At 39.2% G+C, this 17500-nt stretch overlaps 2 protein-coding genes across 2 annotated transcripts in view; one reads left to right on the forward strand and one right to left on the reverse strand.

Annotated features, from left to right (window-relative positions):
• Positions 1–844: 844 nt before the first annotated feature.
• On the reverse strand, positions 845–9043 carry LOC138051953 (uncharacterized). Its single transcript, XM_068898291.1, has 6 exons — positions 8767–9043; positions 7095–7160; positions 6046–6131; positions 5011–5128; positions 4470–4528; positions 845–2411 (listed from the first exon to the last, which is right to left on the reverse strand). Exons 1-6 carry the CDS (start codon positions 8947–8949, stop codon positions 2306–2308), a joined length of 618 nt encoding a protein of 205 aa, XP_068754392.1. The 5' UTR covers positions 8950–9043; the 3' UTR covers positions 845–2305.
• A 4976-nt stretch (positions 9044–14019) lies between these two features.
• Positions 14020–17500, forward strand: part of LOC138051954 (uncharacterized) — a 40529-nt gene continuing 37048 nt past the window's right edge. The window contains exon 1 of the mRNA XM_068898292.1: positions 14020–14772. Within this exon, the coding sequence (XP_068754393.1) occupies positions 14198–14772 (575 nt within the window). The 5' untranslated portion in view covers positions 14020–14197. The remainder of the gene's footprint in view (positions 14773–17500) is intronic.

Here is a 17500-nt window from a genome sequence, read left to right on the forward strand (position 1 = left end):
AATGTGAGGCCACGTGCGAGAACAAATGTCTCGTCTGGAGACAGAATAGAATTAGAGAGATTAATAACAGACGAGTGATCAAGTGGGAGCTTAGCAGGCTTGCTCTTGCGTTCAGGCTTGCAGGTTAGCAGGCTTGCTCTTGCTCTTGCGTTCTTGCTCTTGCGTTCTCTTGCGAAATATAGTACATCACTAAAAATCAAATCTACGTTGTATCGGCTCTTGCTTAAAATATTTAGTTTCTCAACATTAGACCATATTTGTATTCTCAGTATTGGACTGGAACTAGCTTGCAATGGAGGCTAATGCGGAGGAAGCTTTTCAATTTCAAATACTTTTTAATATACTTCCCCGCATTAGCCTCCATTGCAAGCTAGTTCCAGTCCAATACTAAGAATACAAATATGGTCTATTCTGGAGAATCAGGAACTGTTACTTCCTGATTGGATATTTTTGAATCCGGAACATCCGGACATTTTTAATCCGTTGGACGGGAAAATTCGATTTGAGAATACGCTATATGTGGATGGCAATATTTTTGAATCCGAAAAGAGAATGTTTGCAGATTCAAAAATATCCGGATTTGTGTGGACGGAGCCTGAATATTCTTATGCCATGTTTGGATGACGTAATCTTCTGTTGAAAACTACTTCGTGACGTCACGATAAGTTTTGATTTTTTTTTTGGCTGGATGTACACAGGCTGGACAAGTTTAGAAAAATGCGCTATAAATCTTTATAGAATTTGACATCATTATATTCACTTTTATATCCTAAAAAAATTAAATAAACGTTTTCTTAGGGCTCTCAGTGTTAACAAGTTCGAGGTCTGCACCCATTCTGATGCGTTCCGTGTACCGTATCACGTTTATTCATTCATTCATTCATTCATTCATACTTAATTGACCGCTCCCCATAGGGGCTTTTCAGGGCCAATGAAACACAATCAACGAAACAACAGAACACAACAACTACAACTGTTAAGAATCCCAACTGGCCGGAGGCAAACCAGTTGGTTATTTACATGTGCAGCTGGGAAGTTGAACCAGGGACTACCAGGAACAAATTCAGCGAGTGGTCAGAGCGGGACTTGAACCTGGGATCTCTGGATCTCAAGGCAAGCGCCCTAACCACTCGGCCACACTGCCACCTTGCATGGCATACCATGACACCCACTCACAGTGTCCCCAGAGAGTAAGTAGTTCAAGCATTATGGTGGGTCAAATGAGAAAACTATTTCAGTTAAACTCCTCATTCACCACCTTTTCACAGTGGAATTTCTTGATGTACACTAATAAACCTTCTTTTAAAGCAGTCTCCACCCAAGAAGTCATTTCCTTTGTGCATATCCTAAAGATTGGTATTACTGTATGTAAAATTAGCAGCCATACTATAGGCCATACCGGAATTGCGCAGGGAACCGGGGTGAGTTTCAAATTTGAACTGAATCGATAAATCGACACCATCACATGAAAGATAACACTGGGCTACTGCGTGGTGTAAGCCTCGCACAAAACACATTAAGATTGGTCATCTGTTCAAGTTTGATGCTTTTAGGTCAAACAGAGACCAAGTGTATACAGACCTTAAAACGTAGTTAAAAATCCAAACAAACTTCTCCAATTTTGAGGCTGCGTCCCCCAACACCACATAAACTCTTAAAAAATTTTTACGATTTCTGTAATATTCATAAAAATAGGCGAACAAAGTGAATTTCATCTCACATACTTCCAAATAGTAGTCCCACGACAGCATTTACCCGTTGCCCCAAATCTGATAAAATTCTTAAAGAGTTTATATGGGCCTCAAAATTAGTGACGTTTGTACGGATTTTTAACAATTAAGGTCTGTAACTTGGTCTCTGTTCTACTAAAAGCATCAAACTTGGAAAGATGGCCAATCTCAATGTTATCGTTTATGTGTGATGGTGTCAATTTATTGATTGGTTCAAATTTGAGACTCGCCCTAGTTCCCTGCACAGGACTATAAGACCCAAGGGCAAAAGGTGTGGTTGTATATGAATCATGATGGCGTGAAAAGCAATTTAAAGGCTTGCAGATGGCACAAAGTCCCTTGAACATCAGACAACCCATCCAGCTTCGCAAACTTTCTCCAGTGCCCAATGGTTTGCAGCACTCCCAACATCACTCAAATTTTAATTACTTGACACTCATTGCTTCCGGCATCACTAAGGACCTCCAAAACACCAGAACAGCAGAATGCAGTGATCATTTATTTTCCACCCAGTAAATGTCACCAGGGTTCTCCTATCCTTTGCATGAGACAGATGTTGATACTTTTGGTTGATGCTATACTGGAAGGCTGCTTGATACCGTTTTAGTTACTGCAGATGAGAACAACTTGGTAAAAAACTTCATGCCTGTTGTGCCCCCTGGAATATAACTGACAAAGTACCTAAGAAAAAAATAATGCGAAATAAATAAATCTGTAATTATTGGAAAACGTTAGACTGGATTAAGGTAATTATTGTCATAAGTGCATTAATAAACTCTTGGGTCTCCAGCTTTAAAGAGGCACTGAAGGCAAAAAAATAAGCTGTTTTTTTAATTTACACCTCAGACCATACACAATCATGTTTTCAACTTTTTTTCTCAGACTGGCATTTTTTTCTCTTAAAAAAATGTTTTTATTCCGATTTTGGGCCATGCGCATTGTGGATAAGAATGAAGGAGTCAGCAGTCATTTTTGCAGCTTAAGATGTATGATATGGGGAAGCCATGCGAGAATGCCCCATAAAGAAGCAGTGTTTTCACTGATGTTTGTCGCAAATATTCAGTCTGCGAAGAAACAGCAAAACAACGAAGAAAATATCCACAGCAGCACTTGTTTCTCTTGATTACGAAATCTCTGTTCCCCATATCATACGTCACTGTGAGCAGGCTGAAGATTTAGTTTTTGAGCCCACACTGAAAAGGCAGAAACAGCAGGAAAAGCCCAACTTTGAAGGTAATAGTTTCTCGCAAAAAACAGAAAACAAGAAGAAATAACCCCACAGACTTAACTTTACTTATGTTAGGCTTTCCAAAACAATGTTGCAAAAATTGCTGATTTTGGCCTTCAGTTCTCCTTTAACCCTTTAACTCCCATTGGGTATTTAAAGATATTTACAGATTCGACTCTGTCTAATGCCACACAGTTTTACTCATCAATGGGGGGGGTCCCTCATGCCTTAAAGGGTTAATAAATACTGTCCACTTCCATTTTCTGTGTTCTTAGGCTGTTACAATAATTTCGTCCACAAATGCAAGAATAACAACACTAATGAAACCAAATCAAATCAAATCAAATAATTTATTGGTTTTTCTGGAGAGGGGAAAGCCGCGGTGCCCAGACAGAACCTCTCGGAGCAGAGAAGAGAACCAACAAACTGACCAACATACAGTATGACGCCCAGTCAGGGAATTGAACCCCGGCCACAATGGTGGGAGGTGAGTGCTCATATCACTACGTCACCCGTGCTCGGTACTTTTTTTTAATGTGTGACCCATTCACCCATTACATGTAAGAGTTCCCCATTTCCGAGTAAAATTACACCTTAACCCTTTCCATCATAAGAGGGCCCCTTATCATGTTATAGATTTTATTCTGTAGTCACTGACACAATGATTTTACTCCTAAATAGGTGAAAGGGTCAAATGTTAAGAATATACAGAGGCACTGAATCCTTTAAGAGCTGTTACACTTTCTTAATCTTTCAGGGGCACCCAACGTCAATTTTCGGAAAATATCTGTTCGGAAGACGATTTGAGATCTAGAATTTTCGGAACATTTGTTGTAAAATTTATTGCTTGCCTGCCTCTCCTATGATTTTCGAACATCTGAAAAATGGTATAATTGCCCATTTTTATCGGACTTTTACCCTAAAAAGGTCACCCAGAATTTTCGGGAATCTTTTTTCTGGCTAAAATTTTCGAAACGTAAGTTTTGATCCTTATAGTTTTCAGATCACTAGGCTTTCAGCTAGGAAATCCGAACAGGTGAAAAATTTTTAGGGGATAAAAATATGCAAATATCTACCGTTTAAATACTAAGATACGTTTAACAATGCTATGTTTAAGTGGTTTTGAACTATGTTCTCTTTGGGTGCCCCTGATCTTTGCCAACTGGTTTCACCATGACATGTCTTTTAACTTTCAATTTTCAAACATGGACTACAACTGTCCAAAAAGATAGGGGATTTTGCAGGGTTTTCCAGTTGCTTCAATCAGTAGAAATATATAAAATTATTGTGTGCATGTTGAGGAACAACCAGATAATTATTGGTTGGCAAAAAAACGCGGCCCATTTATAAGATATTCCTAGCTTCAACAATCTCTTAGATTGTAGCAAGCTATCCCACTAAATTACATTGTATGTTATAAAAGCGTTGAAAGCAGAGTGGGCCTTTAATTGCTGAATGCAACCACGTGGACTGAGGAATGTACAATGAACATGTACTGTATAACAACTCACCATACTAGAGCAACAATTTGAAGAACAGCAAAAACTGCTGTAAGAATGGTGCTTTTTACCTAAAAGATAACACAAAAGAAATTGCAGATGTGCAAGGACAATTTCCAAATTGACAAATGGTCATCATGCAGCATTTGTTTGAAATCACAAACCAGTAATCAAGACCTCACTGAAATATTTTCATCTTAATCACTGTCAATGATAATTAATGACACTAACAATGATAACAATAAAGATTATAATAATAGAGATGACAATTTTAAAAGCATTGTTTTGTAGTATAATTTGATTGTACTAAATGGGGTATCCAATAGAATACCTAATAAATAACAGGAAATATCTGGTTATTTCCACCAATTTAGAGCAACAGAACAAGGTTTGTAGCCCACATGTACAGTCCACAGAGTGTGGTGAAAGGTCCCAGATAAAAGGTATTTGGCATGCACAATTACAGTCCACAGAGTATGGTGAAAGGTCCCAGATAAAAGGTATTTGGCATTACAGGAAAGTAATCTTCTACATGTATGTGAAGGGCACTTACAACCATAGCCATGTACAGTGTCGCAAACATTGAACCAAAATAAGCAGCAGTGAAAGGAAGTCTTCCAAATGAACACAAGTGTTTGGCATGATTAACAGGTCCCCAAAGTAATGAAAAACTGAAACAATCAAAGACAGTTCTGCTGATTAATCAAGTCGTGTACTTCAACAAAACTATGGAGGAGCAGCAATAAATTTGTTGTGAAGTGATGCAAGCACTGGACTATTCCTAATGTGATCAATTCAACCAGTGAACACAAAGCGTTTAAACTGTATGTTAAAATTTAATTCACTTTTTCGGTTGAGGTGTGTTTGTTCTAAGACATTCTCCTGGAGGCAATGTCTTGCTTTTCCTTCCCTCGAAAACCACCATTCATAATATTTCACAATGGAAACATAAGGTCAATAACTAAAAAGAATCTAACAGATGCTGGAGTTTCAATAACTTTTGAAGTTGGTACCTGGGCAGTCACTCAAGTCTTTTATGTACAAGGGTTTGAGTGAAAATCAAGGCAGAGTAGCCGGCCGTAAGAGGAAAATTTGTGACAAATAGAGGGCGGTATACTGCCAGACAGTGACAACTAATGAAACCCTTGTAACAGATGAACAAGTACCACTCTTAATTTGCATATATTTTTACTCAAACTGAGGCTTCTAGAGCAGGGGTTAAAAATGGGGTTAATTCTTCTGCTTTATCCTAACATGAGGAATGTACATACAGGCTAGCAAAATAAAAGCAAGCAAAAACATCCTTCATAGTGGACCTTATTTTTGGTACACTTGCAGGGAGACAATAACAGTTTTGCATGAATGAAACCTATGTAAAGCAATGCCGGCACCAGATTATAGGGTAGACTTTCAAATACCGGACCAAAATGGTTGAAGACAAAGGAACCATTGTTATTCTGATTAGGCCTTGTTGATTAGGTATTGTTATGTTCGCTTTGTTCTTTTGTTTTATGGAAATTAATTATTCTGGATCCAGTAAATGAAAGACAAGCCAGATTATAACCACAAAATTGCAGAAATAAAATACCTTCCTATTGTAAACAAGCTTCCCATGGTGTAAAGCAGAACAAATTTACGAGCTTTCAACAGCAAGAAAGGTGCAACAAAGCCAGCCTATGAAAACCAATGTTAATTAAAGTTCATGAAATTTATGTCAAAACTAATCCTGGAATTCTTAAGGGTAACGTACATGTAACAAATCCAATCCCATCAACGCATCAGCCAACAAATCGTCACAAACAAGCGAACCAAAAGTCGGCCAACGCATGACCCACACATCGGTCGACTGTACTTGTTAGTCATGACTTTTCTCAGATTTGGTTACTCCTATAAAGGAGCCGTTTTATTTGTATCCATAGTCAAGGGTAACAGATTCTCTTCTAACCAAAGTCGATGGCTAAAGTTGCCTCCTGCACTCTTTCTCGATCGCCCGGACTGGCAACACAGGATCAGACGACCTCTCCAAGGTGCTGTTGTACGTGCCCTGATGCGAAGCTCTGGTATGCCAATGCCTCACACCCCAAACACAAAAAAAAAACACTCATTTTACCCAAAAGCAGGCTCAGTGTCTTTCGCATAAGTATTGTCGATTAAGATAGAAAGCAAAGTTCTTCATTCATTCTGTAAGGATAGGACACAGTTCCATTGTTCGAAAGGATGTGAGGAGATTGGATCAAGGTAATTGGAAAACTTGTGGAGTTTGGGGCAAGATACGAAAAACAAGATTGCCTCAAAGACAAGAAGATGTTTATTTCAAGCTTAAAAATGGCAAAGTTAAAGGGTGATGTGCAGGTTTTGAAGCAATTGCAATAACTGTGGTATTATTAAAACAAGGTTGAAAAGGATGTTCTGAAGCAAGTGATAAATATTTTGGTGATACACATCAGCCAACACGTCGGGCAACAGTTAATCGACTGTCCGCCCACTGTCCGCTGACTGTTGGACAACGCATTGATTGGATCGGATTCGTTACCTTAACTGAACCCTGTATACCCAGTTTCTCCTTAAGGGGACAAAGATTTAAAATAATAATGCACTCATGATTAATAACCATAAAAACAAGTACAGGTGGCTCACCATGGTAAAACAGAAGATTCCCATTAATAAACACAAGAAAAATCCAGTGATTCTTTGAGTTCGTGTCTGCAGCAAAATCAAACAGAACATTGAGATAAATGTCAAGGGAAAAGAGGTGTTGAAAAGTTGTACGCTCAATGAACTTCGAAAATCAAAGCACAAGTTCAGAATGCACAAACCAGTACTCAAAATTTCAACGTGACTTGATCTGAGCGCTATCTCCTGTTTTGGAACCCTACGACTATTTTTTTTCGAGTCAATCTTTTTGTTAAAAAATTACATCAACAGATGTGAGGAGTATTTATGTTAATTTTTGACATGAAAAACTATTGATAATAAGAAACTAGTTTGGGCTTTCTTACAATATTATTTATGCTTCTCTACACAACTGCTGCAGTCTATTAAAGTGAGTAATTTTGCTCAATGCAACAATAAGTGAGTGACTGAGACCATTTTTAGGCTTGGCTAAATCTATATATTAATATGAACCTGTAACAATTGATGAAGAAATCACAGTTGCCTCAAGTCTAAGCAAGTGGTCCCAACTTAAACCAATGTGGCCCAGTGCCACGAGTGGGACGACTTTGTTGGTTCTCTACTCTTTTCCGAGATGTTTTTCTCCAGGTATTCCCATGTTCCTCTCTCAACAAACACTAATGTTAATTTTACTTGATCTGATTTATAGTTCATTACTTTGTTGTCTTCCCAATTGTGCTCAGCAATTTAGCCTTCTGCGACTTAATCGAGGAAAGTTCCTTTTATCCCTCAACTAAAGGCAGGGGCACCCAACGCGAATATATTTCAAAACTACTTAGACATAGCATTGTTAAACGTATTTTAGTATTTAAATGGTTAACATGGCATAGTTTTATCCTCTAAAAATTTTTCATCTGTTCGGATTTCCTAGCTGAAAGTCTAGTGATCCGAAAGTTATAGTGATCAACCTTTTTAGGGTAAAAATCTGTTAAAAATGGGCAATTATACCATTTTTTAGATGTTCAAAAATCCTAGGACAGGCAGGCAAGCAAGAAATTTTACAAGAAATGTTCCGACTGATTCTACAATAGATCTCAAATCGCAGGGCGTACCTAATCGATATTTTCAATACTTGATTGAAATCGATCGTAATCGATCGTAATCGATACTAATTAATCGATTAATATCGGAAATCGATAGAAATGGATCACTCGCGTCTTTGTGACTATCGATTTTATCGATTTGTTCGACAAATATCGAAAAGTAAATGGACGAAGATTCTCTTTCATAAAGTTCGCAGTTTTACTCTAGAATGAGTCACAACTCACTCGAACTAATACACAGCAGTCCAAACTGAACTGATAAACATTCCCTTTACACTTTATTTAAGATTGACTATAGGCTTTTTATTACTGAAATTTTGAAACTGAAAAGGACTAATCAATCGACAAATATCGAGTATTATCGAGTATTATGGATTAATCGATTACATTTTCGATGATCGATTTCGATCGATTAGGTATGCCCTGCAAATCGTCTTCCGAACAGATATTTTCCGAAAATTGACGCTGGGTACCCCTGTAAATAAATAAAGGGCTTCCAAGTAAACCATAACTTTTATTTAACTTCACTACAGACTTATGTTTCATGAACTTAATTAAGATGCATGCACCAGTTTTTCGGTTTTTCAGCTCACCAATGAAGGCAAAATTGGATCTTTCTCTCCTTTAGCAAACCAATTTCCCCAGCCATTTTGTGAAGAAGAGTGAGCATTTTGAGTGTTCTGATTGCTTCGCGAAGACGATTGGCCATTTTTCGATGGTGTGGTTCCAAATGAAGTGAAATCTTTCAGAGCAGAAATTTTGCCCTCCAAATCCATAAAACAATTTTTACTCTTCGTCAAACGTTAATACGAATGTTGCACATCAATGTAGCAGGCGTCACACGCGTACATCATCAACATGAGAGAAATCAAGATACAACTGGATACTACTCTAAATGCCAGGTCCCCGCGGCCTTTACAAAGTTGTAGTTTACAATGGTGAAATGTAAGTGTTCGCAGAAGAAACCTTTTTTTTCCTCATCTTGACATCTATGCATGTCTTGGTTTGCATTCTTGTGGTGAATCTGAAAAGTCTGAATGATCGTGAAATACCCGAAGGATAGGAGACAAATACAGAGCTACGTGTAGACAGATGGGAGATCGTGAGCAACTGAGCTCACCATTCAGCAAGCTAAGGATGAAAACGTACCGTACTTCCCACAAACAAAACACATTAATTAGACTCTGCTATCTCCGTCTGTTGTTCTCACGATCTCGGAACACTTGTTACTAGGGAGATATACTAATAAAATCAATGAACGCCTTTCATTCCATTAATTTATTCACAAATTCATGTTACCATATTTCCACCAATAACAAAGCTCCTCCACACCCGCATAAAAACCAACAACACCCACAATTCCTCTGAAGCAATTTTCCTGTATACTAATAAAATGTGCGATTTTTCCTTCAAAGGAACTTCTAAACTGACCTCTCTCCAGTAGGGCAAGTTCTAAAAGTGGGAAAGGGAGGTACGAGAACGAGGAACGGGGAATGGGGAATGGGGAATCTCTAAAAGGGGGAATTACTAAAATAGGGAATCTCTAAAAGGGGGAATTACTAAAATGGGGAATGTCTAAAAGGGGGAATCCCTAAAATGGGGAATCTCTGAAAGGGGGAATCACTAAAATGGGAAATCTCTAAAAGGGGAAATCTCCAACATCTTTTCAACTCCAAAGAAAGTGTGACAGTCATCAATCACCGGGTAGAAAATGAATGGCTTTCAGATAGCGCTGCATCAAAACATTAGGAAATCTATCAACAGCTGACAACTTCTTAATGCGATTGCACGTCTCACATACAGTATATTTATTTAATATATGTATACATAAAACGACGCAGGAGTGAAGGCTGTGAACAACCCTTAGACCTTAGCGATCGGCTCGCTTGTTTTTCTTTCTCCACCGCTAGCCGTATAATGAAAGAGGGGGCTTTGCGGAGTGTTCACAAGCCAACATCAGTGGCAATTTCGCTTCAACGTGAAAGAAATTCAGAGTCAAAAAAAAAAAAACTTAGGTCACTGAAGGATGTAGCGTCCCTTAAACTCTCAAGGGATCCATATTATTCGGCCTTCGCGAGCTAACAGATCGGCCTTGCAAATTAGCAATTTATAATTATTTGCAATGAACACCGCTCCCTTTTTGCTGAGTTAAACTAGTCGATTTTTACACCCACGATCCGCGGGCATCTTACGAAGTAGGGCAACAAATAATTTAATTGGCTGTCTGCAATTAGAAATGGTGGGAAAAGATGATGGTGTTTACTTTTCTCGGACGCATACAAAAAAAGCCATCGCAACTGGACCGATTCATGCAACAGTAGTGTACAATTAAATTCAATAGTAATGAGATGAGAATATGTAGAATCCAAAGCATCCTCGTGTTATATGTTTAGCTTATCGAGTCATTTCTATAATACTTTTAATTGTGTGGTACTCAATTTGATGGATACCTCACCGTTCACTCGCACACAAACACATAAAGGGGAAATCTAAGCAGTGGATGACGAAAAGCATGAAAAACCAACCGTTTTAAATTAATTTAAAACGTTTGAGTTTCAAATTTTAAAAAATGCTGTGGGTAAAAAAAAACAGGCACATTTCAAAAAAACTGATTTTTCTAAAAAAACTGACGTACAGATTTTGTTGAATTTTAAATATTTTAGAGATTATTTCTAACATCTGGTAACGCTGAATGGGAGGATAAGGCTCATAGAAATGACTTATATCGTTTCCATGGTAACGTTATTTTGGAGGAAAATGTGTTGTGAGAAATCTGATAGGTAGTAGCCTCCTTGCAGCCGTTTTTTGTGTCAGTCCCATTCTCCCTTCCCACAAGCAACGTTTGTGGGAAGGGAGAATGGGACCGACACAAAAAACCGCTGCAAGGCATTACGTTTTCTCGTGCCAAGGCCCCGCCGGCTAAGAGAAGCGCAAAGGGCGATGGGGACGAGAATGGGCTGCAAGGAGGCTATGGTTGGTAGGTACTTATAAAAGAGCCTTATTCACCAACTTTACATTGCGCGCCCACTTTACTTCAGTCGCCGTTCTCAGGGCCCCCGAAACTCTGAATTCTCTGACTGTGTAAAATAATCTTTTTCCATCGGACATCATATGGACTATATAATTTTGTTTTCCACGGGAAAATAAGCTATGTTTATTAGAATTTCAGTTTCTATGATTATTTGTGTATGACTTGCTCTTCGCAACATGTTACGGAGTGGAAAAAGAATCGTTGTTGAACCATCTGCTCTTAGGATGGCACCGAAGAGTACCGAAATTGGGAATTCCTCGCTTAATGTCTGGAACGATCAGAATTAATGTATTATCATTTCTGGAAAATGAAGAAATAAGGCCCGTTTCAAACGTCGAACTTTACATGTGCCGCATCTAATGGTGCCGCATCTATAATGGACAACTGTGTATTGCACGCGCCACATTGAAAACCATCTTTAGTCTACTTTATACTCGTTTATTGCTAACCGCTTGCATTATTTATCAAGTGCCTCGCAAGCAGCGAGTTAAACTATCCCGCCTTGTTGTTTCCATTGCGAAATGCTTGGGTATAAAATAAATATGGGCTGCTTGCTCATTAATTGAGATCCAGTTAAAAGTTCAAACACTAAGGGGCTGTTTACATGGAGGTAGGAAGATCCTAGAAGGCGGATCATCCTAGCGCCATATGTTTTCTGTATTCAGTTTACATGCAAGAGGTCGTACTTGGCCCTAGTGCTAGGATCTTCCTAGTGCTAGGATCTTCCTAGTGCTGGGATCTTCCTAGCTGTGAGCTACGAAGATCCTAGCGCTAGGAAGATCCTAGAACCCAGGTAAACTGCCTTCGGTCGGAAGTTCCTGGTACTAGGGACAAAAAAACAAACATGGCGGCGGCCGGGTGTTCACGGTATTCAGGTGCCAAAGGTCGACAACTTCGTCTGGCGTTGCTGGTTTAGTTGCGTTGCTGCGTCGTCTGGTTTTCGCCATTAGTTTTTTAAAACTCTCGATCGCCCAGCCAGCGCTCGCCTTGCTCTTTCCGCCTATGAAAGATTTCCCTCACCCAAACCCTTTTTGGCTCCTCTTTTATTGCCCCTTCCCTTCAATATTTCATGTATGAAATAAAAATGACTTGCAATAACGTTAAACAAAATCATGTTTTTTCTTGTGCTTGTGCTTGTGCTTGTGCTTGTGCTTGTCCTGGTTTACACTAGCGACGCATTCTAGTGCTTGCTTTTATGCTTGCATTATGCTTGCGTCAACCCGGTTTACACGGTGGTCTCTTGTGTCTATGCTAGCACTTATGCTTATGCATATGCTTGCGTCGTACTTGTAAGCCAGCCTTAAGTGTTTGCAGCAACTTATGGCACCCTGTTACCCTGGTTCATCTTCTTAATGCATCTCATTAAGCGGTACAGAGGAGGACCCCTTGCGTTGCCGTACGTTGGTCCGTTGGTCCGTTGGTCCCTTGGTCTGGAATACGACACTCGATGGATCGGTTTAAAATGCTGCTTCTCTTTCCTAATTTGAATAATATCTAGATCTGGTTTGCCTTTTTCGCTCTCCCAAAGGTGAGATCTTTGTATTGTTGATGTTTCTTTTTTTTTCAATTTGTCCAGTTTCTTTTTTTTGGGTACGCATCATGGCTGGTCTGGCCTTCACTTTCGCTTGCTGAGTCCCTGCTCGGACGTCTACTTTCTGCCAATCTTACTTTTGTCCTTGAAAGTTTTCCTTTTCGATGGGTTGCGGAACATTTATGATGTAAACAACCTTCTCACTTGGCGAATAATTTGCCCCTACGACCTTGCACGTGTATATAAGAGAGAACAAGAGCACAAGAGACATTTCTCTTGCATGGCTATAGTCTAGGGTTTCATTATTCTCATTTCTCAAAAATTTTGGTAAATTAGTGCCCTTACCTTCAGTAATGGTCTTTAATAATTTTATGCTAATACGGCTTTCAATTGACATTTAGCAAGATGGATTTCTGTAGAGAGTAAACGGCCGCGGACGATATTGAATTCCGTGTAAGCTGAGGGGCCCTGTATTTATGCTGTTTAATAAGTAGACGTCGTTAATGGTTTGAAAAGAGCGTGTTTTGTCTCTTATATCCAAAAAGACACGTTTTATGTGTTTGGAGTTTGTTAATTACTTTGGCCTTCACGGCCTCCGCACGTAGGAGAAAAAGATACGTGACAGGGGACATCCATGGCAGACTACCCGGGCGTTTGAAACTAGACTCCTCTTTTTTGTGTGCCTCTCGATGGTGACTCAGTTGCAGACCTCACTGATTTCAGGATTCACATCAACATTCAAGATCCAAGCGCTAGTTAAGAATACGAAAGGGTGACGAAGACTCAAATTCATTTAACTATTGACGTCATTATGTAGCGCTCCTGTGATCTGTTCATCAAGCTTTCAATAACCTGCGATCAGGCGTTGTTTTCTTTAGTTAGAAAGTGCACAAAAAGTACAAAATTCTTCTTAAAAGAAAATAAAATTTTGGCAAGTTAAGCGTTTAATACTGATTATGGTAAACACAACTAATAGTAACAGTTAAGGAAAGCCTTTAAGGTGGTTTGCAATATTACTTTTTTTTTTAACAGTTCTATGTAAATTTTGATTTCAAGACTGAGATCAACATTCAAGCACTGCTGGCCAGGAATAAATAAGAGCGAAATCATGAATATGGAATACGCAACCAATTTGTTTCCGAATTGTTCAATGATGACCGTGCAGACTACAGAGTAATCTATTAGCAGATAATTCAGTGTTCAATACATTTCCTTTCGTTGTATGCTGTTAGCAGATGGATCGGACATGTGTCCGAACTTTTGCGAACTTTCGCATGTGACGTCATCATATTATACGTCAGTCGCATTGGCGTGAAGCAAAAATGGCGGAGCTGTATAAATAGATCTGCGGATTAAGATATTCAGGAAACCAGCGAATCGTTCGGAAATCCCACTTCATTAAGATGTCTCCTACCTACTTTCCCAATTTCTTCATTTGTTCGTTCTCCACCTGCACGAAAGAATGATATTGGCCAAAATTAAGTCGATGAGTTCGAATGGCATGAATGAATCATCTATCTACAAGAAGATGCAAGTTTTCGTAGATTTGCTAAATGTCAAGAAAATCGCGATTGAGGTGGCTCCTTTAGATAGTACAGAAAACCTCAAGGAGAAGATTGCACAGATAACAGGTCTGCCAGTTTCTGATCAAGTTCTCAGCATTTGTCAAAATGGCTCCATTGTGGAACTTAAGAACAGCAGCCGCATTTACTTGGGTGATTTGGTAGAGTCAAAAACCATCATCAATTTATCGTGCAAACCAAATCACTCTTCGACTGCATTTTACATCCATGTAGTCACGGAAACTGGCCAAGTTCTCCACGTGAGACCGGAAGGGGGAAATTCTACAAAAATCTTGAATTTGATACAGCAATTGTCAACAAGGTTGAGCCTGCCTGCTGAACGATTATTTCTCCGATTGGTTAACATGTCACGTTATGTGAATAAAGGGCTTGTGCACGTTTTCAACACGTTGGAGGAGTCCTGTGTAACTAGTGGTGCAGTCATTTTTGTGCAGATTCATCCCGATCGATGCAAGTAAGTACAGCTCTGTCAGGCAGTGCAGGTGTAAGGGGTAGTTTCTGAAGAAACTGTAGTGCTGCGTCGGTTGGGAAGAAGTACACGAAAATTTTTAGTTTTATCAACAGAGTTGATAATGTAAATTGACCACGGTACAGAGATTATAAAAGCTGACGTTTCGAGCGTTAGCCCTTCGTCAGAGCGAATCGACGAATTACAGAGATGCCAACCTATGGAGATCTAAAATCTGGAGATTTTTTCATTCTGGTCTCCCCACCCCTCCCCCTCGATCAACCTACCCACTCCCCTCTGCCTCCTCTCCCCCCAAAAATGCACCCACCCATCCCCCAGCAGCTCCTTCAGAATACACGAATATTCTGCGGCCACTGTGAATTTGCGGGAAAACAGGGTACTTATGTCAATAATTTTTATATGTTAATCGGAGATCCAATCAAACAATCGGTTATATGGCTATGATAGCTAAAGGAAGCCACTTTGTTTAGTTCAATTAACATGTGTTTGAAACTCAGAGATGAAGAAATGCATTAACGAGTCAGAAAAAATCAATTTTTTTTAAACTGTGAGGATGCAATTTGAGTCTAGAATGGAGAAACGTCTGTGAAAGGTTCAGAGTCGTTTTTATCCGGGAGACTTAATGACCCGTACGGGAGAAGTCGTTCCGTATCCGGGAGACTCCCGGATAATCCGGGAGAGTTGGCACGTATGGAATTATGGGTTGTGGGTAGTTTTTATAGTGGAGTAGGAGCTACACTATTGGTGGTAACATGGCAACGTGAAAAATAGGAATACATTTGTTAAATGAAAAGTGTACGTGGGGATTAAGGGTGCCGATTTGCTAGATGAATTTTTGCTCCAGATTCTTGCAGCTTTCTGTCATACCTTGATGTACATGTAGGGAAAGGTTGCAGATAACCATGTGTTGCTTGGAGTGGTTAGGGAGATTAAAATGACAAGCGACTGGCATAGATGCATCCTTGTCATTCTTCTCAACATCGCGAAGGTGTTCGCGGAATCGGTCGCCCAGTCATCTACCTGTCTCACCAATGTATAATTTATTGCACAACGTACAGGTTATACACGTAGTGTCAATGTTATGTATGCACCTGTCAATGTTTTAAGCGAGTGTGGGGTGATTGCTCCTGATTAATCGGATTGTTTTACAATGACCTGCCCAATAAGCCAGTTTCATATTCTCAATGGACTGGAATGAAGGCCTGTGTCAATGGATCTTTTCAAACATGTAAAATAGTAATAAATATTATTTCCCTGCAGTAAGTAGCCTTCTTTAGTGTACATGTACTTGTTTATTCCAGTCCAACTGTAAGAATTTGAAACAGACCTATATTGCCACCCCTGAGCAGCAGTCAAGCAATTATTATATGCCACATTTTTTTAAATTTGAAAACAAAAACAATGATAACAGTTGTTCAATGAGTACAACAGTAAATTATATCCTGCCACAGCTTTTAGGGTCAAACGTTTTTCTTCAACCATAAATAGCTCTTAGTAACCAAGATTACCTAACATAAACGACATGAGAAATTTGCTAGAGATTGTTTTATCAAAATTTAGCAGGACATACATTAGGCCGATACTGTAGAATACAACCTGCTAAATTAGCCAATTGTACTGTAGCTCACATACTATCTGAGAGGTACAGTAAATAAGGTTATTGTGGCTAAGTGCATTTTAATGGTGATCTCAGAGATTACTTCACAATTTAGCATGAAATCTTTAAAATGCAGATGGAAGACAATTGTTTTGACAGTGCAAATGAGCTTTGATAATATGTACATTGTTTGAAGAACAAGAGGGTGATAGAGCACACTAAGTTAGCAAAATTGCTTCTACACTAATGTACTAGTAACAGTTACTGGACTAAAAAGATTTCAAGCATTTATGAGGCATTAGCATGTTACTGTTCACTTGATGCAGCATGATCGCTCAGCCATGGGTACATGTATAAAGCATCTCCAAGCTTACAGTGCAACACGCCTTGCCGTGGCCACCCAACAAACTTTCACATTTGACAACTACGTGTAAATACATCGACTCAACAACCCATGCAACGTTGTTCTACTGACAACCATACAAACTTTGCAAGGAGGCGTGACTGTATCGAATTCACACACCCTTATTAGCGGATAACTTGTAAAAAACTTTGTTAGGTGGCCACGGTAAGGCACGTCTCTCTGTGAAATAAAAATAATAATATAACTACTAAATTGGACATTGCATTGGTGCCTTCCCACTCAGAAATGGTTATGGGATTGTATGAACTACAGTGTAAGCTAATCAAAGTGCAAGTGCTGCCAGTATCCTTATCAATGGCATAGATGGTCAGTAATGAGCTCTTTACATGTATATGTACACCTGTAAATGTTGGCTACTGAAATTTTATTGAATGGCATTTTGGTCACAACATATGGACCGGCCTTTAAGTTTTTTCTGCCATAACAATTTTTACAATAACCGAGCAATTTCTCACAAGCTGATTGGCTAACTTTCATCATCAGTAAGAGTACAGACACATAAAATTGTAATTTATGCAAAGCTGACAGTATTAATACATGGAGGATTCGCTGGAATTTAACCTGTTTAATTTTAGTTTTGTGGAGTTCACCTCAGGCAAGAGTGTTGAGACGGTTACTGAAGAATGTTCAACCAGCCGGCTGAAATTCTTTTCTGACATTCTCTTGACAGCTATGCAAATCGCCAAGCTTTT

The sequence above is a fragment of the Montipora capricornis genome, chromosome 6 (genome assembly GCF_036669925.1).
Source record: "Montipora capricornis isolate CH-2021 chromosome 6, ASM3666992v2, whole genome shotgun sequence".
Taxonomy (NCBI): domain Eukaryota; kingdom Metazoa; phylum Cnidaria; class Anthozoa; order Scleractinia; family Acroporidae; genus Montipora; species Montipora capricornis.